Genomic DNA, 27,682 nt, shown 5'->3' on the forward strand with positions numbered 1-27,682 from the left:
CTCATATGAATGCCAACAAGAACTGTACCACCAGCAAAACCGTGGCTACTATAGAGGTGGACACTAAAACCGAGGCACGGACAGAGACATATCCAATAAGGGGGCCTCTACACCTAAACATTGACTTGCCCACGCTTCCCCCAATCACAAAACACCAGTCGGGGGAAGGCTGCAACAATTCCAATAGTCGTGGCCACACACATCAGACGAAAGGGTACTACAAATAATCAGGCAGGGATATTGCTTAGAAGTAACTCAACAACCACAAATATCCAGTCAAACAGACACATGCCAAATCCACAGCAACTACATGTGCTCAAGGAAGAAGCAAAGGCCTTATTACTAAAAGGGCCCATAGAGCCTGTCCCAAGGAAACAGCTCAACAAGAGAGTTTACTCCCTTTATTTCCTCAGCCCAAAAAAGGATGGCTCACTATCACCCATCCTAGACCTACGTCTGCTCAGTCTTTACGCACTGTCAGAACACTTCCATATGATGTCATTACAGGATGTGATACCGTACTACAAGAGGGCGATTTCATGACTGTGTTAGAACTGCAAGACACATACTTCCACATCCCAATCTACTCGGCACATCGCAAGTACCTAAGGTTTGTAGTAAGTGGATGTCACTATCAATTCAAAGTGCTACCATTCGAGGTGACCACAGACCCATGGGTGTTCACAAAATGCGGAGCTGTATTAGCAGAAAAGTTAAGACGGGTAAACATACATGTATTTCCATATCTAGACAATTGTCTGATCAAGAGTCCAACCAAAGCCAAATGTTAAAAGACACTCAAAGCACAAACAATCTGATGCACAAATTAGGCTTCACAGTCAATACAGCAAAATCCCATCTCCAAACACAACCATATCTTTGAGCGATATTCAATTCAGTATCGGGGACAGCATACCCCGATCCACAAAGGATTCTCCATCTTCAGAACCAACTGGAACATTTTCAGCCACATCATCACCTACCAGTGACGCGCCTTCTAGGGATGATGGCTTCATGCATGGCAATAGTACCTCATGCAAGACTACATGTGAGACCCCTCCAAGAGTGCTTCGCATCCCAATGGTCACAAGCGGTGGAAAGGGGGGACAACATCGATCTAGTGATGGTTTCACTCGAGGTCCATCAGGCATCACAATGGTGGAACACCTCAAACATACTGCATGGAAATGACAATCACAACCGGTACATCACTCATGGTTTGGGGTGCTCATTTCAAGGACATTGGTTCAGGGACACTGGACCACACAACAACAAACATTATACATCAACATGTTGAAACTATTAGCCACTTACTTGGTTCTCAAAAACTCCATACCAAATATAACGGAAAAAAATGTCCTTTGGTGCAATGGCCAGAGCTGCCTACTTCAGAGCTGGGGAACCAGGTTTGAGTCTCAACGTCAGCTCAATATTCTGTAATTCTGAGCAAATCGCTTAATCATCCTCTGCCTGCCATCAATGAATGTACCCTTAACTGCGCTCGTGAAAGCGCCTGTGTTAATTATGTGCCGGTGCTGAGAACCAGAAACCACAAATTAAGCATTGGGGCAGGGTAAGACATCCCAACACTCAACAGCTCAATCTTGCAATCTAGCTGATTTCATAGAGTTCAGATACTTAATTCTATCTCCAGAATGCATGGATATTTTAAAAGAGGCCAGAACACCAACCACATGGGCATGCTATGCTGTAAAATGGAAACCTTTTGTTCACTATTGTGCGTCACAAAACAATAATCCATCATCTCCAACAGAAAAACAATGTTTATTACAAAAATGCGCAGTTAGCATATACCTCCATACGCCTATGTTTAGCAGCCATTGTAGCATATCTACAAAAAAGGAAGCATCAAAACCTTCATGGAAGGATTAAAAAGACTCATTTCACCGCATACACCACCTGTACCTACATGGAACTTAAACTCTGTGTTAACAAGACTTATGGGGCCACCATTTGAAACACTTTAATGAAAAATACATTTCTTAACATGGAAGGTAGTTTTCCTAGTGGCAGTAACCTCCCTACAGAGGGTTAGCGAAATACATGCACTCACAATTGAAGAAATATATTTTCAGATGTTCCCAGATAAAGGGTGTTTATGCACAAACCCAAAGTTCTTGCCTATAGTTAGTAACACATTTCCATTTAAATCAAACTTTAAAGTTACCAGTTTTCTTCCCAAATCCAGAAACTGTAGCTGAACATGTGTTGCATACACTGGATGTTCAGCTTGCACTTCTATATTACTTGGAATGCACAAAACCATTCAGGAAAACACAACTGTATCTTTCTCAAATCCATGTAAAGGTAAAGCTATCTCAAAATCCGGAATAGCACGATGGATAGTGAAATGTTTATAGATTTGCTATGCCAAAGCAGAACGAACACTATCAACCATGCCAAGGGCTCATTCAACAAGGAAAAGAGGAGTAACAATGGCTTTTCTAGGGATTGTCGCAAAGCAGCAACATGGCTAAACCAAAACAAGTTTGCAAAACAATATTGTGTGGATCTGCAAGCCAGGCAACAGGCTTTGTTTGAAATAATGTTCGAAGAACTGTTTGTCCAACTAAACGCACCATCTAATGCCTAAAGCCATAGTGAGAGGGGAACTGCTTTACAATCTATGCATTGCATGTCTCTCCAGCCAATGCATGCTTCGATTGGAGGATGTTATTTACCCTCTAAGCATCTATTCGTAGCTTCTTGTGCTGCAGATTCACATGCACCCTCATGTCTCCCCGGCAGGTAGTAGGTGGTGACCAATATACACAGAAATCCAGCTTGTTCAACAGCAAAGCTAACTTAGCAAACTGGCCATATCCTCAACCTCTACATGGCAAGGGGAAAAACATAATCTAATAAAGGAGCCGTTGAAACATGCGCAATACCTTGAGTGGAAGGAGAGATGACGACTATTAAACTTTCTCGAGGAAATACAACTTGCAGAGTTCGGGCCCAATACTAGATGGCAGAAGTACGCATAGCATGTGAATCTGCAGCACTTCAAGCTACAGACAGTCACAAAACCGTCCAGGCCTCTGTAGAGTTGACTCCCCTTTCAACCCGACTGTGGACCTCTTGTAAGTGCAGTTTCATGGAGCATGCAAGAAGGTCTGAAGACATGAAGGCTGTCATATATTGAACCAATTCACTGATAAACCATGGCTTTATTTCTCACAGGAAAATCATTGTTGTAACTACAGCCATGTAAAGGATTTTGGTTCCAGTGGCTAGGGCTTCCCTTTAAAAAACAAACAAACACCCACAATAACAAATCTTGATCAGCATCCCCCACTCCCGCCCCTTGCACTGACTATTGCTTTATCCATAACGACAAGCATAATTGCACAGTGTAATAGCCACTGTGTTGATAATGAAGAACTCATGATTATTACCTACTTTACTTGCTTCACATTAACTTTAAATGCATACTAATGTCCACACCTGATGACCAACCCCTACTCACATGTTAAGTGTGGTCAGATTATATACTTTTGGTGTTTAACTCTTTAATTTGTGGATATGTTGTTCTTCTGTGCTGAAGCACCGCAGCATAGACGATTCATTCAGAGAGAAGTCCAAAAATCCACACGGTGTTAATGTGCCCGTCCCTCTCTTCCGCTTCTATACATTGCGAGACTTTAATTTAATGTTACCATTAATGTTTTCAAAATGCCATAAACTCAAAGAAAATGCTATGGTGAAAATTGTGTCTGACTGCCAACATCTGCCAGTGGCGTTCCTAGAAATTATACTTTGAAAGCGTACTCCTGAATCCAGAAGTTTATTCCTTTCTTCCTCTCCTCTGTCTTGGGCCTAACATTTCACACACTTTGGGAAAATTACAAGTAGACAGACTGGATCGGGTTGGAACAAAGTACATTATTTAGAAGGAGTTGTTGACACCTTCTTCTAATTCGTTATGCTTGCAAATGTTATTGGCTGTTTCTGTCCACTTTGCCTCATTGCCTTTTTCTGAATTCCATCTTCCTTCTCATTTCCATATTTCAGCATGCCACCTTCTTTCTCATTTCCATTTTTCTGAATTCCATCACGCAGAGTGCTGCACTTATCCACAAATGTAGAATTGAGATCCAAGCTAAATGTAAATCACTGCTACTTGGAAGCACTGTCTACATGTCATTGTTTCCTAGAAAATGCACGTTGTATTCTTGTTTTCCTTTGCTTAAGGCAAGTGGTGAAAGCAAATGAAGTAAATTCTAATTAATATGCTGCATTCACTGAAATGCCTGGGCTAAGTCAAAAGTCTGACCTATTCTCGTTTCTTTTGAGTACATTCTGTGGTCTGAATTTGCTTCTAGACAACGGTTTACTACTTCATCACAATCACGCTTTTTGTAAATGTATTTATATACTTAAGCAACTTTATTTTATATTTTCAGAAAAGGGAAGAAGTACTGTAAGATTAACGAGTGAGGAGGAGGGAAAATAAAGGCTAAAGAAAGGAAGGAGTGAGATACTGGAGTATAATCTACCGTTATTTTCCTTTTTAATAGGACAAGAAAAAAATAAAATGGCAGTCTTAAATAGTATTCAAGGTCAAACGGAAACCGAAAGTTGGCGATAGAGACATTAAATATTTTCAAGAGTTAGCTCAGGAATCGGATCTGTGCATTCTTGCTCTCTGCACCACCACAGATTGGTAGCATTCTGAACACCTTAATATAGTTCACCTACTAAACTTTTCGTCTTATCTTTCCCTGTAACCGTGGGACCAGGTTGAAATTGATGAGCAGAACCCAGGAAACAACTGTTCTTAAAGAGCTCTGCTAAAACAAGCATTGGAAATGCAATAGGTCTCGCAATAACGCGAGTCTGAACTATTAGCATTGTAAATGATAATGCCCTTTATTTTTGCGTTCTGGTTTTTGGAACATAAATAAAAGGCTTTGTCATTTACAAGGCCTATAGCTTAAATTTGTGTTAAAACGAGACCTATTGCATTGCAATGGTGGTGGTGCTGCTGAGTTTTCTCTGAATCTGCACTCTGAATCTGCACCCACAATCTGCACTCTGAATCTGCACCCACAATCTGCACCCACAATCTGCACTCTGAATCTGCACCCACAATCTGCACTCTGAATCTGCACTCTGAATCTGCACCCACAATCTGCACCCACAATCTGCACCCACAATCTGCACTCTGAATCTGCACCCACAATCTGCACTCTGAATCTGCACCCACAATCTGCACCCACAATGTGTGAGTGGCGTTGCGTGTGTGAGTGGCGTTGCGTGTGTGAGTGGCGTTGCGTGTGTGAGTGGCGTTGCGTGTGAGTGGCATTGCGTGGGTGAGTGGCGTTGTGTGTGCGAGTGGCGTTGCGTGGCTGAGTGGCGTTGCGTGGCTGAGTGGCGTTGCGTGGCTGAGTGGCGTTGCGTGGCTGAGTGGCGTTGCGTGGCTGAGTGGCGTTGCGTTGTGAGTGGCGTTGCGTGTGTGAGTGGCGTTGCTTGGCTGAGTGGCGTTGCTTGGCTGAGTGGCGTTGCGTGGCTGAGTGGCGTTGCGTGGCTGAGTGGCGTTGCGTGTGTGAGTGGCGTTGCGTGTGTGAGTGGCGTTGCGTGTGTGAGTGGCGTTGCGTGGCTGAGTGGCGTTGCGTGGCTGAGTGGCGTTGCGTGGCTGAGTGGCGTTGCGTGGCTGAGTGGCGTTGCGTGTGTGAGTGGCGTTGCGTGTGTGAGTGGCGTTGCGTGTGTGAGTGGCGTTGCGTGGATGAGTTGCGTTGCGTGTGTGAGTGGTGTTGCTTGGGTGAGGGGCGTTGCGTGGGTGAGTGTGGTGTTGCGTGGATGATAGTGGGCTTGCGTGGGTGTGAGTGGCGTTGCGTGTCTGTAAGTGTTGCTGTGTGGGTGAAAGTGGCACAGAGCCTTTGATGTGGCCTGGCGCAGGAGAAATGCTGCTGCTGCTAATTAAATACAAGAGTGGCCGGGAAGCGGCCGGGAAACACAAGTACGGCCGGCCACATAATTAGGGGAGGAGAAGCCGCACAGCACACGCTGGGAGAAGCCCTTTGATGTGCTGTGCGGCAGCGATGCGCGCTCTGTGCTGGGGGAGGGCCATTAGCCTGAACTCGCGGCAAGATCAAACGAAGGGTGGGAGGGACATTGAGGAACAGATGGCCATGAAAGTGTATGGGCCAAAAGCGCGTGCCTGTACGTGCACTCGAAGAAAACGCCACGAAAAAAAGCGGTGGTTTGACAATCAGTTCGAGCACTTGAATTCTCGCCATTTCCCATTCCTTCGGAATGGTAAAGGACGAGACCTAAAAACGAGTACGTCTCTTGAACTTCCCTCTAGGATCACTGGGGTAATCCCCCAATGACTTAGAAGAGAAGATGGGGGAAAATCATGTATACATTTCCTTCTTCTTTTGAGGTTACCTTATTGTTGCATTTAAAAACCTTTTTTTAAGTTTTTAGGACTTTCATTTTCTCATCAGAATCAGGTGACGTTCCTTCGTGTGAGACAGCCTTCATTTTCAACAACCGAATTTGTGGTAAACCCATCTAACTAGGTTCGCCAGATTATATGCTAAAACAGTTTCAGAGAACACAAAACTTTGCAGTTCGAGTCTCTTCTGCATTAAAGAAACATGATATCTCGTTGCACTGACTAGTTATTAAACAAAGAGTAATGGTTAAAATGCTATGCCTCATGCACACAGTGTATTATCAACTGAAGAAACATCTGCGTTCCTCAGTTTGATCATTACAGAGCTACTAAATTGTTACAAATAGGTGGTGGTGCCTGGGGGCAAATATGGCCTGGGAAGGGGCCTTGCAGCCCCCCTCCCTGTTTTTTAGTACTTTTGTGCCCCAGGAAGGTGGTGGTCTCCAAGGCAATTATGAAGTAGGAGGTGGGACCACACGGCCCCCCTGTTTTTTCAATTGATAAGCTCGGGAGATGGTGCTCAGGGGCCTATAAAGATCTGAGAAGTTGATCAGGTTGCCCCCTCCTTGGTATTAAAAGAAACCCTGGAGAGGTGGTGGTCCTCGCGGGAGGGGGGGGTAAAACTTCCCTTGCAGAGAAAGGTGACGTGTGTCCGCCCTTGGGCTCTATTCAAAACCAGCGCAGGCTTTTTATTTTGGGCTGCGGATTTGCGGCTCTGTCGCATTTCCACTGCCAAAATTGGGAACAAATGCTTTTTTATCCTGACAGAGTCCTTCTTGGATCCCATGACCAGAGCTAAGGGGTCAGGGTATTCCTACCCTGCCCCCCCCCTTTTTTTTTTTTTGTGGGACTAGTCTGAAACAGAGTTCAAAGATGGCTGCGAACATTTCCTGGTTGAAGTATTGGCATCCAATTAGATTTCAGCATTTGGACTGTCTGATCCTCAGAGGATCCGCGTCTCTTTTAATATCTCAAAAACTACTGAACACATTTACACCAAATAAAAAAAGGGTTCTTTCTGGACCAAGAGCTAACTTTCTGCCAAATTTGGTGTAATTCCGTCTACCGGTTCGAGCTGTAGTCGTGTCTAAAATCTTTTCTCTGCCATCGCTTGACGGATCACCCCAAAACTTTCCATGCACAACAAGAATCACCAGCACACTGTTTTTGAAAAATTGTGTAATGATTCGTTAGACGTCACCGAAGATCTGGGGAAGTCAACAAAATGCGTTTCCTATGAAAACATGGTCCTAACTATAACTACCTACTGGCGACTGCCAGTAGGTAACATATATATATATATATATACACTGTTCAAGTTAAGACACTTCAAAAACTAATTTAACTGTGAAGTGAAAGACTGACACTTACTTGTGATGTCAAGCCACCTGATGTAACTCCTGGGATGTAACAGGATGTAATGACACCCAATGAAGAGCCTGCAAAGGAATGGTATAATAGCCTCACTCACATTCCAACCCCCTTCTCCTCCCACTTTATCACTTCACTTTCCAAAATATTAAATCATGTCGTCTTTTCTCCAGTACAATTTGCATTTTTTTTCTAGTGTTTCTTTTATTCACCATCTTTTATTCACATCTTAAACACAATTAAAATGGGAGCACTATTATTGAGGAAGAATAAAGAATATTTGCAAAAATGAACTAATAAATCATTGAATCTTACCAGAAAATTAACAGTGCGTTTTTTTGTTGCTCTAATAAATGGCTGCCTGCTTATTTATTTGATAACCTATTAAATGACCTGTCTTGAAAAATGTACATCTCTTAAAATGTAATGCAGCAGTGTGTATAGTGGGTTTTGTAGTTTTATGACTTTGAGGATTTTGACACTGAAGAATACATTTCAACATAATCTTTTTTTTTTTTATTCTAGGGAAGCTTTGCAGAAAATCTTGCTTTTCTCCTTGAAGCATTAAAGAAAGGTAAATAGCTGCCACAAAACTTGTCTCTGTAAGAAAGTAAAGCTCATTAATGATATAAATGTTTTGATAGAGTTCTAAAATGTGTTTCTATGATTGAGCTATGTCTTTATTTTAGTTTTTTGATAAACCACTGATGAAAGTTCTAGAAAAATGTTAGCTCCGCAAACATAAGATTATAATTTTGAAACCAGATTATAAACATAGTAATGTAATGGGAAAGAATCCCACACAAATTTACTCCACACGTTTAGGTGTAGGGAAAATAAGGCATTTGGCACAAATCGCACTTTTACTTTCACCATTTGTCCAAGTATCTCAGGCAATCCCTCCCAAACAAGTCTGACTATAACCAGCACCCTATCATGCGTGTCAGCACTAAATGTGCGCTGAAGTGATCCCAAAGGGGCTTGCTCTTATTTACATGGGGACGCAGCCCCATACAAATGAGAGAATCCTTTACCTTTATGCCTATGCCACACTACAGATACAAGAACAGAGGTGAATAGGATGCCAGGCGACACACCAGCTGTGTGCCCCATACTGGTGATCCCTTTGGGACCACCAGGCATATTCCTGCATGCGGCAGTAGTGACTCGCTGCACTTGCCACATTCAGTGTAAGGTGGACCAGCAGCCTCAGACCACTGGTCTTCCTCTCACTGATGCACTGTTGATATTGCCTGCATGATAGCATAATAGGACATACTGTCTGGTCTGCACCCAGTTAAAGGTAAGCCACAGCTCAGACCACAGCAATACATCTGATGTCTAATATAGCCAAGGTGCCAAAGTGAAATGTAACTGTCTTTGAATTCCATTGGAATGAGGCGGTTCTCTTCCTGATATTCTTTCCACAATCACATTCCTTGTCATAGGAGACGCTTCACCGTCAGGATTCCTTGGTAAGCCAGTATTACCAGTTGGGGTCGGATCTTTCAATGGCCATTGCTACAGTCTGCAGTGAATCCAATCTCCATAGGATTTTTGAGGCACACTGCACCTGGACGAAGCAAACATAGGTCACGTGGATCAAATATATTGTTGGCTGAGACATGCGATCCGGCTTAGAGTGCTATTCTGTGTGCATTCTGCCGACTCTGCTCTTGAGGCTTCCTCTTGGAGAGGTTCTAAGTTTGTCAGGAGGTTCAGTGCTGCCTGATGCTGCCTTTTCCTCATGACTTTCTCATTCTCAATTGCTGTGAAATGTAACCATGTGGTTGATAATGGGGAAGATCCAGGACATAAGTGTGGGATAAAGGTACCTTGTAGAGACTGCTCTTTCCATTAGCATCATCATCATCATGTAAATATTTATTTCGGTCCGTGGACCATAAAATTACAAAAAACACAGTATAATAAAACAGATTTTAAATAGTAAAAACCTGAAAACTAGATAAAATTGAACTATACATGTGTAAAATGTCAATCAGCATTCAATTAATTTTTCAATTCCTAGAAAAACCTTACTCGCCCGCCACATAGAGATGAATAAACCTGATACAGCATTGCATCCTTGTGTTGTATCTTAGAAGTCTAAATGCTTCTTCACAGCACCTAGTGCCTAACTTCTTGCACACTTGAATCCACCATATTTGCCATATTTTGTTATACCCAGGACAAAAGAAAAATACATGTAGTTCAGTCTACTCTAGGTTACTGCATGCAGGGCACCGAAAGACAGCGCTGCCAGCCCATGTATTAGTACATACGAGAGGCGGAAGCGAGCCATGCCTGAACTGTAAATAGAGTTTCCTGGCTAAGGCCGGTTTTATCTCATCTAGACAAGGTTCCAAGTTATAGGTATCCTTAATTTTGAAGAAGTTGTCTGTTAGAGGGCCAGTGGCTGAGTTTTCATAAAGTTGTGCAAGTTTACCAGCCCTATAGCCAGGAACTAATTCTTTGCATGATATCCCAGAGCAGGCCACCTCCAAGTTTCTCTACAGACTCTTCCTACCTAGATTATGAAGACCTGCCTTAATATATGCAAACCAAGCCAGCTTCGCTATACCAGGGAGCCCCAGGACCCCCTTAACTCCGTCTTATACTTAGACAATTCAGGTATCGCTCATAATCGCCGCCAGAATATTAGGGGTCTGCAACCAATATCCTCTACGATTCGTCTTACCCCAATATCCAAGCACAGTTAAGTGAGTGGGGAACTCACTGGCAGGCCAAAGAGCTGTCTAAAAGAGTTGTTCTCAGTCTTAATAATAGTTTTTGGGGAGTTATGCCCCATCCAAAGCAACACCCCTGAGTTGAGTTTTATAGAACTCTAGTGCTGGGCCTACAAGCTTATGAAAGGCATTTCTATAGAGCTTAGCCAAGCCGCCTGTGGTTAAGACTCGCTTTATCCATTTGTGGCCCCCAGTCCATTTTTTATTCTGTTAGGGTGAGTCCTAGATAATCAAAAACAGGCACCCTTTCTTGTTGGATGCCATTCATACATGGGTGGGGACGGATTGTGCTAGCGGGAGCTTCTATATCTTCCAATCCGCCCAAAGCATTGACCAGACTTGATGAAAATACAGAACAAGGTAGGCGCAAGGACACAGCCTTGTCTAACTCCTCTATTGACTGGGATAGGTGAGGTAAGTTGTCCATGCTTCCCATACCTAATTTGGGCGAAGTTGTCTTCATGGAGTCTCCTTAACAGGTTCAAAAGATAGTGCGGAACTCCAAGATCACTTAGTACCACCCAGAGTGAATTCCTGGGCACCAAATGTAGGAATCTGGCTCTGTATATACATACTAAAATGAGGTATAGTGTGCACAGAGCCCAGTGGAACCCCAAAGGTAGGCAGAGGTATAAGTAAATAGCACCTTACTCTATTTATGGAAGTGTGGGCGAGCAGTAAGGCTTTATCAGAGGGTTGTGTTAGAATTTGTTGCACAGACTCGATCAGGAAATGATGTCACACATTCAGAGACTGAACTCAGACCAATTTTGTTTGTTTAAAACTATTGTTGAGTTATTTTATTTCTAGAACCAAGCCAGCCTGGAACATGTGAGTTAAATAAATGTTTTGCAATATATTCTGGAGTGTTTACAAGTGAATGCAAGTTCAAATGCAGTTGTTTGAAATACAGGTAAGTCAAGGTATTGAAATTACTGAAAAGATAATTTTTTTGCTACTTTTTAGATTACTTTTTCTACTCAGAGTGATATGCCTAGATATCACACTGGGACATATTCTAGAGAAAAGGTAAGTAAAATCAGTTTTGCACAATTGTTTTTTTTCTTCAGTTTCCATATAAATCAACTCCACACTTGAAACATTTTTCAGAGAAAAACAGTCAATAGGTTCATATGGAGAGAAATTAAGTTAATGGTTACCAGGTAAGTAATCGGTCTTTGGGGTTGAGCTTCTGGGGTTAGAACTAGGGTTCCCCCAGGGTCAAGGATGCACTCTTGTTAGACCCTGAGCAGCACTACGGCGGCCGGGTGCAGAGTGCTGAGGCCCAATGTTATCCAATGGGGGATAGGGGGCCTCGGTTGGTGGCTACTTACAAGCAGCCCACTAGGTTGTGGAGCTAAACTCCTGGGGTTTAGCTCAGGGCAAAGGGGGATCCGGTTTAGCACACAAAGTGCACCCGCAGCGGCACAGGGGCAGCTTGGTGCAGGGTGCTGTTTTAGGTTCGGGTGCAGCAGCATGGGACAATTTTCCATTAGATCCTCTCTGGATGCCACTGACTCTATGGGACGGGTCCTGGCTCTTGCTGTGGCTTTATGCTGCCATGCTTGGCTGCGCGACAGTCGCTTCCCGGATCATGTTTGGGATGCCCTCAGGGATCTTTTATTTAATGGGGTAGATCTGTTTGACTGTCATGCGGATTCAGTGGTCTCCCATCTCTTATCAGGGCTGAGCTAAATCTTGTTGCTATATCTCTGCGTTATTTTCCGGTGCCTAACCTAATGCGCAGGTGGTTTTTAGTGGCTGGTTCCTGTTCATGGCTGGTTAGCCCTTTATCTGTTCGTTCAGTACAGCCGTTTGGCTGCTTTTTTTCTTTTCAGTCTTCTGACTGTGCTTAACCCAAGAGGACTCCCCTGCTGAGGATTTGCCTTACCCTGTGTGGGGTATTCATGGCACCTGAAAGAGACACGTTAGTATTAGATTCCTTACCTTAGAATATCCCCAGGCGTCAGACTGGATCCGGAAACTTTTGCGTAGCAGTACCCTTGCGCGTCGGTAGGCGTCGTCTGCGGCTCCGCGTCCGTCGTCAGCGTCGTGGGCGCCGTGATGACGTCGTCGGAGTACTTAGACGCCGCCTCCGCGTGCTGACGTCAGTTCTTCTTTTTTCCGCGCCAGCAAGCGCAGATCTGGAAAAAGCAGTTCCCTGGTCAATTTTTGACTAACTTTTTGATCCTTTTGATCCTGTTTCGAAGTCTCTCGACTCCGATTCGGTGCCTTAGGGATGCCCGGCTTCAAGCATTGTGACGATTGCGACCGGCTGATGTCGGTCACGGATCCTCACCGCGTCTGTTTGTCGTGCTTGGGCGTCGACCACGACGACAAGGCCTGCTCCGACTGTCGGGCCCTCTCTTCGAAAGCCAGGCGGGAGCGGTCCCGTAGGCGCCTCGAACTCCGACAGTCGGTCCCGCGCCGTGAGAGGTCCCAATCCCACGGGAGGTCGAGGGACAGGTCGCGGGCCCGGAGCCACCACATCTCCAAGAGTAGGCCTCACTCTTCCGGGTCGAGGTCGTCAGGTAAGAGGCACAAGAAGTCCAAGCGGCGTCATCGCTCCTCGGACTCCCCCCGACGCTCGCACGATGCGGCCGGAGGTTCGGGTGACACCACCCACGCGGCTCCGTCGGAGTCGCGGGCGCCGCGTTCGGCTCCACACCCTCCGGTCCCTGGGCTGAACGCGTCGCAGGAGGAGATCGAGCGCTTCCTCATGGCCATGAGGAAACTCTCTCCTCCGACGGGCTCCGCGGCTCCTCCGGGCCCAGCGGACCCGTCTGGGAGTCCTAGTGGGTCGGCGGCTCCGGCCCCGACGCCGTCGGGTGCTTCGGCCCCGACGCCGCCGGCGCCTTCGGGCCCGGTGCCGCAGGCCCCCGTTATCCCGGCGCCTTCGGGCCCGGCGCCGAGGGATCCAGTTGTTCCGACGCCGCCGGCGCCTTCGGGCCCGGCGCCGCAGGACGCCGCTGGCCCCCCTTCGGGATCTGGTTCGTCGCCGGTGGATCTGACGGCCTCCCCGGCGTCGGACCCTCAGGTGTCGCCTCCGGCGCTGGCTCCGGGCGGCGCCGGCCCCGGTCCTGCCCCTATTCCTGTTCAGCCGTCGGGACGGCCCCGTTGGGCGCCGCTCCAGACGTCGTTTGGTGAATTTCACTTTTATGAACAGGCCCCCTTAATTGAGAACCCTGAATTTCAGGAGATGGGTGAGGAGGAGGACTGGGAGGGGTCTGAGGACCCTCTGACCAGAGAGTGTCAGTCTCATGAGGACTGGACAGGAGACCTTGGGGAGGCCAGTGGCCTGGACACCTCTCCAGACACTGGTTTTGTCTCCCCTCCTACCGTTGCTTCGGAGGAGGGGGCAACTTATAGTGTGGTGCTGATGAGGGCTCCCAAGGCCTTGGGCCTTCAGCTCCCCGTCGCGGCCGTGAGGACTAACCTCCTCACTGAGGTCCTTAAACCGCAGTCAAGCTCGGCCGAGCCTCTGCTGCCCTTTAATGAGGCCTTGACGGACGTTCTTTTGGGCACTTGGTCCAGGCCCGCTACGGGTTCGCCCGTAGATAGGAACGTGGCCAGACGCCACCGCCCAGCCCCGGGCGACCCATGTTTCCTGTCCACCCACCCCACCCCCGAGAGCCTGGTCATCCAGGCCTCCAATTCCCAGACCGCATTCCCGTCGGGAATCCAAGAGGTATGACCAGTATGGGAAAAAGATCTTCTCATCCCTGAGCCTCGGCCTGCGGTCTTCCAACACCGCCTGCCTCTTGGGACGTTACACCCACTCGGTGTGGGACAAGGTCGCGGAAGTGCTGCCAGAGTGTCCGTTGGAGGTACGGGCCAAACTCGGCCAAGCCCTTGTGGAGGGCCGGGATGCAGCAAAATACTCTATTAGGTGTGGGCTGGATACCACCGACTCGCTAGGCAGAGCGATGGCTACGACGGTGGCGGTCAGACGCCACGCCTGGCTGAGGTCCGCCAACTTCTCGGCAGATGTCCAGAACACACTTAGGGACATTCAGGCTCTGATTCCCATCTTTCAGCCGTTATCCCGTGTTTCGGTCAGGTTGACGCTGCGGCTTCTGGGGCTGATGGCCTCCTGCATCCTACTGGTGCATCACGCCAGGTGGCGGATGCGGGCTCTGCAGTGGGACCTGAAGTTTCAGTGGGCCCAGCATCAGGGCAACCTATCCGACCACGTCCTGATCTCGGAGGGCACTGCGAGACAGCTGCAGTGGTGGCTTACGGACCGCGATTGGGTCAGCGGCAGATCCCTCTCCCTTCCCCAACCGGAGCACGTAGTTGTGACGGACGCGTCCCTCCAGGGCTGGGGAGGCCACTTGGGAGAGGCGGAGATCAGAGGTCTCTGGTCTCCGGCGGAGTCCCGGCTCCACATCAACCTGTTGGAGCTCAGGGCGATTCGTCTGGCACTGAAAGCATTCCTCCCCTCTGTCCGGGGGAGTGTAGTGCAGGTGTTCACGGACAACACCACCGCCATGTGGTACTGCAACAAACAAGGCGGGGTGGGGTCGTGGATCCTTTGTCAAGAGGCTCTTCGCCTTTGGCAATGGCTGGAACGCCAGGGCGTGACCCTGGTGGCTCAACACCTGGCAGGTTCTCTGAACGCCAGGGCGGACGAGCTCAGCCGTCGGTGCATGATGGATCACGAATGGCGTCTGAACTCGGACGTGGCGCAAGGCCTCTTTCAGCGATGGGGAGAGCCTTGGTTAGATCTATTCGCCACCGAAGAGAACGCGCAATGTCATCAGTTCTGCGCGTTGGAATTTCCAAGGCGGCACTCGCTCGGAGACGCTTTTCGTCGCGAGTGGAGTTGCGGTCTGTTGTACGCCTTTCTGCCTATACCACTTCTGCCCAGAGTGCTGAAGAAGATCAAGCGTGACCGGGCCCAAGTCATCCTTGTGGCTCCGGACTGGGCTCGAAGGTACTGGTATCCAGAGCTACTCGATCCCCCGGTTCGTCTGCCTCTTCAGGAGGACTTTCTGTCGCAGCAGCAGGGGACGGTCCTCCACCCGAACCTGTCCAGTCTCCACCTCCATGCTTGGAGATTGAGCGGCGACAGTTGAGGCCATTTGACTTGCCTCCTGAAGTCTGTAACATCATTCTGGCAGCCAGGCGTCCCTCCACAAAGTCGGTATACGCCTGCAGGTGGAACAGATTTGTGGCATGGTGCACAGCAAAGGCTGTGGATCCTCTTTCTGCCCCTCTTTCTGAGGTTCTTCTCTTCCTTCTTTCTCTTGCCCAGCAGGGCTCTGCTCTGGGCACTATCAAGGGCTACCTTTCAGCCTTTCTCAGGCTACCTGATCAGCCTTCTTTGTTCAAGTCCCCTATTGTGAATAGATTTCTTAAGGGCATCACTCACACGTTTCCTCCTGTTCCGTTTGTGATGCCTCAGTGAGGCTTGAACCTGGTTTTAACATTCCTGATGTGCGCTCCCTTTGAGCCACTTCACAACTGTCCTCTTCGCCTTCTGACTTTGAAGACTGCTTTCCTGGTTGCCATCACCTCTGCCAGGAGAGTGAGTGAGCTCCAGGCTCTTTCTTGTACTCCACCTTTTCTGTCTGTCCATCCGGACAAAGTGGTGCTTCGTACCAAACCCTCTTTCCTGCCCAAGGTTGTCACGGCCTTTCACATCGGGCAGTCTATCACCTTGCCAACCTTCTTCCCGCCACCGCATCCCTCTAAAGAGGAAGAGCGGCTCCACCGTCTGGACCCAAAACGTGCGCTCTCATTTTATCTGGATCGCACACGCCAGTTCCGGGTGGATGACCAACTCTTTGTTGGTTACGTGGGCGCTAAGAAGGGGAAAGCGGTGCACAAGAGGACCATCTCCCGGTGGATCATCTTGTGTATCCAGGCATGCTACTCCTTGGCTAGGAAGGAGCCCCCTGCTGGATTACGGGCTCATTCTACCCGAGCCACGGCGACTACCACTGCCCTGGGCAGGGGTGTGCCCTTACAAGACATCTGTCAGGCTGCTACGTGGGCATCGCTGCACACGTTTGCAAGACACTACTGCCTGGTCAGCCAAGTCCGGAGGGATGGCTTCTTTGGCCGTTCCGTCCTCCAGGACTTTCTGGTGTGATTATTGGTTCGCAGACCCACCACCGGGGTTGGTATTGCTGGGGTATCTATTCTAAGGTAAGGAATCTAATACTAACGTGTCTCTTTCAGATGCACAAGTTACTACTTGTGTAACGATATATCTGTAAGAGACATTAGCTAGTATTAGATTCCTTACCGACCCACCCATCCTCCCCGTTCTGCGAACCAATATCTAGGGTTAGGTTTGTCCCCTGTCAGGGCCCTAGTTTCAATGGCACCAGTGTTGGTTTTTTGACATGGCTCTGCGTTTCTGGCGCGGAAAAGCTGTGTCTAAGAACTGACGTCAGCACGCGGAGGCGGCGTCTAAATACTCCGACGTCATCACGGCGCCCACGACGCCGACGACGGACGCGGAGCCGTAGACGACGCCTAGCGACGTGCAAGGGTACTGCTACGCAAAAGTTTCCGGATCCAGTCTGACGCCTGGGGGTATTCTAAGGTAAGGAATCTAATACTAACTAATGTCTCCTACAGATATATCGTTACACAAGAAGTAACTTGTGCATTCAGTTCTGCCATTGCCTTGGTATGCTCCTATGAAGTTGCCGAGCACACGTTCTGCTGGGAGTCACTTGTCCATTCCTACAGAGTTCTTAGTGTGACTTGCTTCTTGCATGTTTGGTTTCTCAGTCTGTATTGCATCAGAATTTGGCACAGGTTCCATGTTGTGTGGTGTTTATCCCGCATGCCTGATGAAACACCGGGTTGTAGCTATTTTTTCGATACAAGGCATCCTATTTGCTGCTATGCGGCGTTCTTCAGGTTGTTCTTCTTAGTGCGACATGGACATACAACCCCTTCTGGTTCGTCCTCCAAGCAAGTGGTTTAGCAGGTTGTCTCTGTTATCCGTGGTCATAGACTCCTTTTGGCCGCTTGGGCTACGGCGGTGTCCATATTCCCTGCTTTTGCAGTACGAGTGTTCCCACGCTTTCTTTAACTTCATACTGTGTACCCTCCAAAGGGCCTGGTTTCCTTCAAAATCACTGCTTGGGGTCCGGGACCTTTTCATTGTCCTCACTTCGGCCAGAACAATGACTTATTCTTCTCCTCATCTGTCTTGCAGGGGGCGGTTGTTCCGCTTCGGCAGGGAGCATGGGTTACTGCTCTCGACGCTGTCCTACCCAATTTACAAATCTCTGCGAGTATGTTTAGCATACTCTAGACACTTGTTGTGTCACATTTTCATTGTTTCAACGTTTTCTTCGTGTTATGGATCTGCTCGGTGTGCTTACCTTGCAGATTTGTGCGGACTCCTTCATTTACACAGTGTCCGTGGTCCCTGCCCCGGTCTACTTATTCCACGAACTCTCTGAGTGCCCGGCTGGCTGGTGCCCTTTTTGAGCCATTGTCTTCTCGCCTTCTTACTACTAGGTGCCTCAGGCTACTACGCGACCCTACAGGAAGTGTTTGTTTCCTTCGTATGGCTCCAGGTCCACATGGCATACTTAGTTGTGCGTTAACAACCACGAGCAAAGACCGGAAGGGGACTATTTGTCTTTGGCCCTTTACATATTATAACATCGCCTAGGCCTGGCGTGTCGTCGGTTTTCCTGCTGTCAGCATTTTGTGGGCATAAACTGGCATTCTGCCACTGCTGTCACTCGTGTCTTGCTGGTGCCGGTTTCAACACAGCTCCTTTTCGCTCTTGTGCATATTGGACCGGTGTACTATGTCTCTGTTATACCAGCTGCCATCTTTTTAAACTTGGCTGCGGTCGGCATACGTAGCCCAGCGATTTTCTCAGTCCTACCGTTCGGCTACACTTCTTGCGAAGTCATGGCCTCCCTTTTACTCCTTCATATCTGCTATATGGTTGCTTCTCCATACTGGCATTTGCGGGGTAAGGGTTTCTCAATTGCCTCTGCTGTTCCACTTGCCCTGCAAATACAGGTGCCACAATGTTTTTTGACACAATTTCCTTGGTCGACTGGTGACGGCTTGCTTCTGTCGTCAGTTCGCATCCTGGGGATCTTTCACATTCTGGGTTGGTTCATCTTCCTTCAACGTATTAACTCTCACTTCGCCAAGGGCATCTGTCTTGTCTCTTTCTTTCAACCCAGTATACATAAGGGCGTCTTCTGTACTGTTCTTCACGGCTCCTATTGCCTTTGCCTCCCATTTCTTTCTGCTCTCCTTAGAGGTTCATGGTCTGGAGGTTTACTGCGCTACCTTTCATAGCCTCATTATACTTCGTCTCTAAGGTTAACATTGCTGTTTAGTCACCTTACGGACGGCTACGTTTATTCACAAACTTGATGGGGTTCAGTTGCAGACCCGCCTCCTCTATGGGTATAGCTTTGGTATCTATTCTAAGTTTAGGAATATGCGGCTAGACGTCTCTATTGGATGAAGTAGTTACTTACCTTCAGTAACGATGTATCTGGTAGAGACATATTCTGGCCGCAGATTCCTTAACGCCCGCCCAACCTCCCCATTCTGCGAGGACCTTTTCTGGTTGAGGCCCCTTCCTGGGTGCTCTACTCTCACTCCAATACAGACTGATTTGTTCTATTTCTCTGCTGCTTCCCTCCATGCTCTGAAATTAGGCAATATGTTAATACATCATATGTTCCTTCCAGTCCTAGTCCTGGATTGTACGGTGTGAAATCTATTCACGCTTTTTCCCACTATCCCGCTTTCCCCTTCTACATGGCCTTGTGGTCTTTGCCGCCTCGGCTGGCTTTTCCTTCAGGGCTATTGGCCATGTCCAAATATGGATCTTTAATGGAGATTGCAACGTCTCCTTTTGGTGACGTCTTGTGGTGTACTCTCCTTACTCCGGACTTGTTCTCCCTCACAGTTTTACTTTCCCGATGTGGATTTTCTTCCTCTGCCAGGCTGTTTTTCCACATCCTTGTCTTCCTTTAACATTGATTGAGCCTAGGCTCCTGCGGGGTGGCTCTTCAGAGTGCTGCTCTGTCTCACCTGTCAGTTTCTTCTATTTTTTCATAGTTTTTGCACACTATTCCCATATTCTCAGTTTTTTTGGTGATGGCTTTGCGTTCTGATGCGGAAAAGTTTCTCCGACGAAAACTGACGTCAGCGCGCCCGGAGGGGCATATATGGCTCCACTGATTACGTCGGGGCGGAGACGGGTGGCACCGCCCCCCCGGCGCACATAGGTGCTTCTGCGGAAAAGTTTTCCGGATCCAGTCTGACGCCTGGGGATATTCTAAGTTAAGGAATCTGCGGCTAGACTATGTCTCTACCAGATACATCGTTACCGAAGGTAAGTAACTCATTCTACGGTTTCTACTGTGGAGTGGCTTGACTCCTCCCTCTGGGAGCTCATTATTGCCTATTATACTAATAAATAATAGCACGAGCGCCGCGAGAAGGACCCTGGATGACGGTAATAGCGAAGTTCGCCCAAGGTTATTGATAAAGCGCCCTCAAAAAGAAAGACGTGACAGTGACTTAACGCACTCGGCTACATCCTCAGCGGTCTGCAGGGCACAAGATATAAGAATCCCACGTGACAGCAATGTCTGCCAATTACACAACAAACACGTATTGCTATCACAGAATCCAGAGAACGGGTCGCGAGTGACAATCTCTAATCTTTCCTTACCCAAAGCACAACCTCCTATATTTATGTATTTCTTAATATAGCATTCTGTGCCAAACTGGAAGCTTAAATTAATTTGTCGGGGTGTGAATGTAGTAGTAGTGAGAATGACTGGGGGTGCTGGTGAAATCCCCAGGCAAATGCCAGTTGCCATCTTATTTACATAAAAGAGGAAATGTTTTTGAGATAAAAGCGAGTTCACCAGCAGCAGTAATTAAGTGTATAGCGCTATAAAACCCCACTAGTACTTCCAAGCGCTGCAACAAAAGGTCCATTAACATAAGACCATGCAGAAAAGAGCAAGCTCCGGTGCATGCATGCCCATAGTTTTAGGGTCAGGGCCTCAGTCAAAAAAAGATTTTCCAACCCATCAGGAATTTTGATCAGATTATGAAGATGGAGTGTAATATGCTAGGCGCAGAGCCTAGCGTTAATGTGTACATGTGATGCAAGTGGTTTTGCGAAACCGCAAATGATTATCATCATCAGTCAATGATGCAGGGAAAGAAAGAGAAAGGCCAAGGGGAGTGAAAAAAAGTACAAGAAAACATTGAAAAGGGCAAAAATGATAGATGAAAAACAACATGCGAGAGAGAGACACAGGAATTGTAGAGTGGTGCAACAAAGGGAAATCAAGGCTAGGCACCCTCGGTTTCTTGCAACCCCGGCATTCGGGATCTCCTTCAATGTGTTTTTTAGAACAGCTTTGGCCCCTGCACTTATTTTACTATTGCATGGCCCACAAGAAGAGAACAAGCATTTGCAATGCAATAGGTCTCGCATTTGCGAGAGTTTAAGCTATTAGCATTGTAAATGACAATGTCTTTTATTTATGTTTTAAAAACCAAAACAAAGGCCTTGTCATTTACAGTGCCAATAGCTCAAACCCACGTAAATGCGAGACCTATTGCATTGCAAATGCTTGTTCTTCTTAGGTTGCGGGAATCTGCCTTCTTGGTTCAGTGCTGCTCCCTAAATACTGTATTTATGGGGTCTCAAGGTCAGTAGCCAATGGGCTACTGACCTTAGGGTGACTACACCCTTGGTGTGCTCACCCCATGTGGGGGAGTGAGCAGAATCCCTAATCCTGATTGGAGAGTACCTGCTATATGCAAGATGGCAGGCACTGAAGACTGGGCTTCGCCTCGCCTCCCCCACCTGAGGGGTGGAGTTGACAGAGGTCGGCACACCTTCTGGGCTGGCAAATTTCTTCCAACTGTCATCCTGCTGAAAAGGAGGGGAGACAGGAAGGGGGCCTGCTCCTGATTGCAGGAGAGGCTGGGGCTCGCATTACAAAGGCGGCAAGGCCTTTGAAGCTCCCCTGCCAGAGATGGCTCTTCCTGGCCTGGGGAGGTGTGACCACCTCCTCCCAGGCAAGGCTTTGTTTCTGGGCTCAGGGAGCGAAGCTCCCGCCCCAGGGGTGCAGAAACATGTCTTGTTGTGGCAGGCTGGTGTGTACCAGTACGGGAACCCACCAGAGGCTGGTCGTTTTTCAGGGGGCATCTCTAAGATGCCCTCTGAGTGCATTTTTCATTAAATCCCACTCTGGCATCAGGGTGGGTTTAATGTGCTGATAAGTTTGATACCAAACTTCCCAGTTTTCAGTAAAGCCATTATGGTGGCGTGGCGTTCGTAATGACAAACTCCCAGCATCATATACTCTAAGTGGCATTACTGCACTTACGATGTCTAAGAATTGGTTTAGACACTGTAGGGGCACAGGACTCATGCACCTATACCCTCCCCACTGGTATAGTGTACCCAGCTAGAGTGGTGGCGACCTATGCCAGGGCCGTGGGTTGTAGGCATTGCATACAGGGATGTGTGCCATGTTGTTCTGCACCAAAACACGCAGCCTGCATTGGCAGTGTGTGTGTTTAAAGGTACAGGGCCTCTAAGGGTGGGACAATAAGTGCTGCAGCCCTTAGAGGCCTTCCCTGGCCACCCTTGATACCCATGGTACCTTTTACAAGGGACTGACATGTGGCCAGAGAGGTGCCAATCGGGGGTACAAGGTACAGTTTTGGGAAAGAACACTGGCCCTGGGAACCTGATTGGCAGGGACCCAGGGCACATCAATTTAAAGTGCATCAGTAGTCTGGAAAAAAAACCAGCTTCCTACACCAGATCAGGCACTTTTTAGGTCCACAAAGACCACAAATAGGCTACTTTCCTCCAAATGCACCGTTTTCCAAAAGAGGAGCCGTAGCCTAAATATTTAATCAATAGTGGATGTTTATTTTACCTAAAACCAGCTTGCAGGGTACTCATCACATTGTTAATCCAACCATGTCTGTAGGCGGCTCAACAAAATGTATGCAAAGATTTTTTGTGTTACATCAATGAGTCTGATTGGCCTATAGTTAGTGGGTAATCGAGGGAAATCTTTTTTATACACAGGAAAAATCTCAGCTCCAACCCAGGTTGCAGGGAGTGCCATCCCTTGTAATATGTGTTACAGCAAACAAATGATTGTCGGAATGCTGACAATGCAAACATTCTCCCCCAGTCAAAAGATCTGGGTTAAATCCATTGTTCTTTTGCCCACTACTGCACCCCAGTTTAGACCCAGCCATATGCAAATCAGTCTTGATCCTGTGCCTCATGGGAACAGTCGAGACCGAACTGCCAGGCCAGGTCCTCCAGACCAAGAGTCTAAAAGGCTGGAATTCATGGACAGTAATGTCTTTCTCTGTTGGTCTTGCCCTCCACATGGGCCAGTATTTCAATGCCAAAATGAGTGCCTCCCATCCATGACGAAGCAATTCTCATATTTTGTTTGTTGCTATCAATGGCGTAGGTGCGACAAGAAGTGAGTCTCTGTTCTCACTGTGCCACAGATTCAAGTTACACCTCACTTGCAAGGTCTCAGTGGACTGCAACTATTTGAAGCAAGATCAAGACTGAAATGCACATGTCCGGTCTGTCTAAAGGGGCATGGCGGGTGAAAAATAAGGACTAACGTCAATGACTTGGATTACTCCAAGCATATCTTTCATCATGTTGTTGCATGATACTTACCCTCACTTTCTCATTCCTCTTGTATATGTTGTGCCCACTTACATAATATTCAATACTTCTCCACAAGATGTATTTTTTTTCTTGAAAACACAGGCACAGATATAAAAATAGGCTTGAAAATTGATCAGCATTATGGGTATAGCTAAAATTATAATGTTTCCTTTAAACAAATTAAAACGAGTTGAAAAGTAGAAACAGACCCTGGAACATTTACAGAGTGGATCCCCAATCTATTAGCTCTAAACATGGAGGACGGTTACCTTAAAATTGAGAAGCAGTAGAGAATTAAAACACGCCAATTCTGTGTTGGTCGTCGAGGTTTTCTCACGCCTGCTCAAAACCTGTTTAAGCAGGGCTCAGACAGAGAAGTGGGAAAAGCATTCAGTACTCTGTTGCGGGTTCAGTAGTGGAAATTACAGTTGCTGTCTTGTAAAGGAGAAGTGGGTAATACACTCAGTGAGTGGGAGTCACCATGAAAATGCATATGGTAATGTCTCGCAAGCTTGCAACAGAAATGAGGACATGTATTAAAAAATGCTTATTGAACCCCAGATTTCAGTTGACGGATCCCAGGTTATGCTATAAATCAATTAACTCGTTAACTACTTGTAACTGTCCACTTACCTGTGAGTGCCTCTCCTGGGTGCAGCCCTGCCTTTTAGGTGAGAATGCTTTTGCATGGTTGAATGAATATATGTATAACAAATTTGAAAGGTGTGCATTTGAGACGGAAATGTGTGTATTTTTAGAACCAATCAACTGATGTTTTAAGAAAATTGATTGAATTTCCAAAATGTATTCAAGCGATTAAATCATGCGATGTTGGGGAGACTTATTATTGACATTAGCTTGGTGTCAATGGCATTGTAGCCATGGTCTTATCTATTACCCATGCAGAGGTATTCCACATTGATAAAGCATTTGTTCGAGGCATGTGGGCTGCTAAATTCATATCTAGTGCATAGATCGCCGCCTAGTGTTGGGTCCGGATGATTGCACATTGTTGTCCTGGAAGAGTCTTCGAAGTATCACGAGATAGGTGGCTCCTCCCCTGGACTACAGTGCGCATGGGCATCGACTCCATCCCCAGATTGTTTTTTTCCGCCATTGGGTTCGGATGTGGTTCTCGACGTCTCCGTGTCGGAACCGATAAACTTTGTTCTTAAGGCCAAAAGGCCTTCGTTACCAGCATCGGTATTGTTTGCGCACGGTCTCGAGCGTCGTCCGACTCTCGGAGCCGGAAATCAACGGAGTCAAGTTACTCTTCAGACATCAAGGCCCTCTCGTCGCAGCAAGACCCGACAACCTTACCATGGAGCGGAGTCCATTTAAATACTGCCCCATCTGTGGATCCAAATATCCACACATCGATGTGCATCCGGTCTGTAACAAATGCCTGTCACCGGACCACAACGAAGACAACTGCATGGCCTGCTCTCAATTCAGGTCAAAGAAGATGCTCAAGCATCGGCGCGCGGCGCGCCTCGAGGCCCAGCGAGCGGCACCGGCACCCGACAACATATTCGACGACCCCGCGGTGGAAGGCAGTAGCCATCATCTCCAAATTTCGCCTCCGACGACGGAGGTCCAGTCCGATGCCGAAGAACACGTCGAAGGGCACGGCCAGGACACTGAATACGTCGAGGAGGTAGGGGACGACGAAGAAGTTTATGGGGCTGCGGAAGATAGCTCGGAGGAAGAGCTATGCCCCGAAGTCTATATAATTCAGGCTCCGGTCACGGGATCGCCACTCGGCCTTACCCACGACCCCGCACCGCTATCCCCGGCCCCGCCTTCTCGCCCGGCCACGGACACTCAAGCGGAGCCGCCATTAACCGTATCGAAACCGAAAACGAAACCTTCGGTCTCTACGGCACCTAAGATGGCCGACGTCCAGCCAAAACCGAAACCCACGGATTCGACAAAAGACAAAATGGCCGACGTCCAGGCAAAATCGAAAACGAAACTACCGGACGCGACAACACCAAAAAAGGCCGACGTCCAGAAAACAATATCGAAACCGGCTCCTTCATCGGCTCCGTCCACCTCCGGCCCACAGAAGTCGAAGAAGGCTGTCGAGACAGCAGCGCCGCACAAGGTGCACAAGGACTCGTCCTCCAAGAAGGCCGTCCGTCAAGAGTCGGCCTCTGTTGCTCCGGCACGGTCGTCGAAGTCGGTTCACACGCCTTCAGACGCTCCTACGGCGCAGCCAACTAAACGCCCAGTCGAACAAAAGTCGACTACAAGCCACGACCCGAAGGCCGCAGGCACTACGCATCGGCACAAAGATGTTGAATCTGCAGCATCGGCGTCGGCGCCAAAGTCTACAAAGGACCCGCGCCACAATGCGGCTGAAGATTCGTCGACACCGAGGGACTCCGACGCCACCGGACACCGGCCGTCGGCTACCGCACCCTCCGCCTCCTTCACCGCGCAGGTCACCGACTCCCTGAAACGGATTCGGGAAAAAACTTTGTCGACGACGGCTCCCACGCCGTCGGCTCCAAAGGAGGTGGACACTCCTCAGAAGTCATCAGCGAAGCTTCTTTACACTCTTCCACCAAAGGTGCCACCAAAGGCGTTTGCACCTAGATCGGTGCCACAGACTTCGGCTCCTTCGGCGCTTCAAGCCTCAGATGACCAATCAGAGCATTAAATCGATGCCCACACAGGGAAACTGACCATTTACAAAAGGAAGATCACTTCCCAACCACTGGAATCATATGTTATTCCACTGAAGAAAAAGAGGCCAGCACTGGACAGTCCTGCCCTTATTGAGCCCGTTCTACCACCACCAAGAAGGAGTCCATCACCTTCCCCAAACCAATCAGGGGGAGAGGATGATGAGGAAGACGACCAATACAATTTCCCAGTGGACAATGACCCTGATGTTCAGCAGGACACATATGACGACACTGGGGACCAAGGTGGACAGCAGGTGGTACAAGATCCACAAGGTTTTGGGGCACGTACATCTCCAACAGAGGATTCTGCAGCATTTAATGCTTTAATCGAACGGGCAGCAGCAAATCATGATGTAGACATGCATGCTGACCCGGTGGAGGAAGACTTTTTGTTTAACACTTTCTCTGTCTCAGAAAGAACTGTTAAAATACTTCCTATGCTCAAAGGTGTCCTTAGACATGCCCCAGAGATCTTTAAGGAACCTTCCAGGGCAAGAGTGGTGAACCCACGTATCGAGAAAAAATACAGGCCAGCACCTGCAGATCCTGCATATATTCGAGGACAGTTGCCTCTGGACTCATTGGTGGTCGCCAATGCCCGCAAGAGGGCAAACTCCCAAACTACGGGTGAAGCTCCTCCCCCTGACAAGGAGTCGAAAGTGCTTGAGGCATCCGGCAAGAGGGTGGCTGCGCAGGCTGCCAATGTATGGCGTATAGCAAACACACAGGCACTATTGGCGCGTTACGATAGGGCGCATTACGACACCCTAGAACAGCTCCTTCAACATCTACCTGATGAGTATAAAGAAGCAGCCGAAATGCTCATACAAGAGGGGAAGCTTATATCAAACGCTGCAATAAAGTGTGCACTTGATGTGGCAGACACAGCGGCTAGGGGGATTAACACTAGCGTCATGCTAAGACGACAAGCTTGGCTTCGTATATCTGGATTTAAGCCTGACATCCAAACTACAATCCTCAACCAGACCATCAATCCTGACAGACTGTTTGGCCCAGATGTAGACACCACACTTAAAAAGATTAAAAAGGACAACGAGACTGCTAAGTCCATGGGGGCACTTCAGTCCCAACAATTCAGGGGAAACACTTTTCGTCGCTCAGGAGCGCGTGGTGTTACCAGAGGACACTTGGGTCAACAATCACAATTTACAAAGGGTGGTGCACAATCCTCCTACCCCAAGCAAGGTAGAGGGGGTTACAGAGGTAACAGTGCCAAGGGCAGGGGCAGAGGGAACAACAACTCCCGTTCCTCTGCCGCCAACAAACAGTGACTCTCTGTCACTGCCCCCCGACCATCCAACACCTGTCGGGGGGAGACTCCAGCAGTTCCTGCCAGTCTGGACATCCATCACCACAGACAGGTGGGTGAGAAAACTAATCCAATACGGTTATTGTTTGGAGTTAACATCCACTCCTCCCAACATTGCCCCAAGACACCGTCCTATGTCGGCAGAGCACTTGCACTTATTGCAGCAGGAGGTCTTGGTAATGCTGCAAAAAGGCGCAATAGAGCTCGTACCAATGGAGGAGGAAGGCACAGGGGTCTATTCCCTGTACTTCCTCATCCCAAAAAAGGACGGATCCCTCAGACCTATTCTGGATCTACGCCCCCTCAACATGTATATACTGTCAGAACACTTTCACATGCTGACACTGCAACAAATTCTTCCCCTGCTAAACCAAGGGGACTTCCTGGCAACCTTAGACCTCAAGGATGCTTACTTCCACA

General features: G+C 48.0%; 1 protein-coding gene across 5 annotated transcripts in view; it reads left to right on the forward strand.

The window, feature by feature from the left end:
- Positions 1 to 27,682, forward strand: part of ORC4 (origin recognition complex subunit 4) — a 249,980-nt gene that overhangs the window by 116,231 nt on the left and 106,067 nt on the right. For all 5 annotated transcript variants that reach the window (XM_078681765.1, XM_078681769.1, XM_078681768.1 and 2 more), the window contains one exon: positions 8,321 to 8,369. In XM_078681765.1, coding sequence (XP_078537891.1) covers positions 8,321 to 8,369 — 49 coding nt within the window. The remainder of the gene's footprint in view (positions 1 to 8,320; positions 8,370 to 27,682) is intronic.

The sequence above is a fragment of the Lissotriton helveticus genome, chromosome 3_1 (genome assembly GCF_964261635.1).
Source record: "Lissotriton helveticus chromosome 3_1, aLisHel1.1, whole genome shotgun sequence".
In the NCBI taxonomy this organism is placed as follows: Eukaryota; Metazoa; Chordata; class Amphibia; order Caudata; family Salamandridae; genus Lissotriton; species Lissotriton helveticus.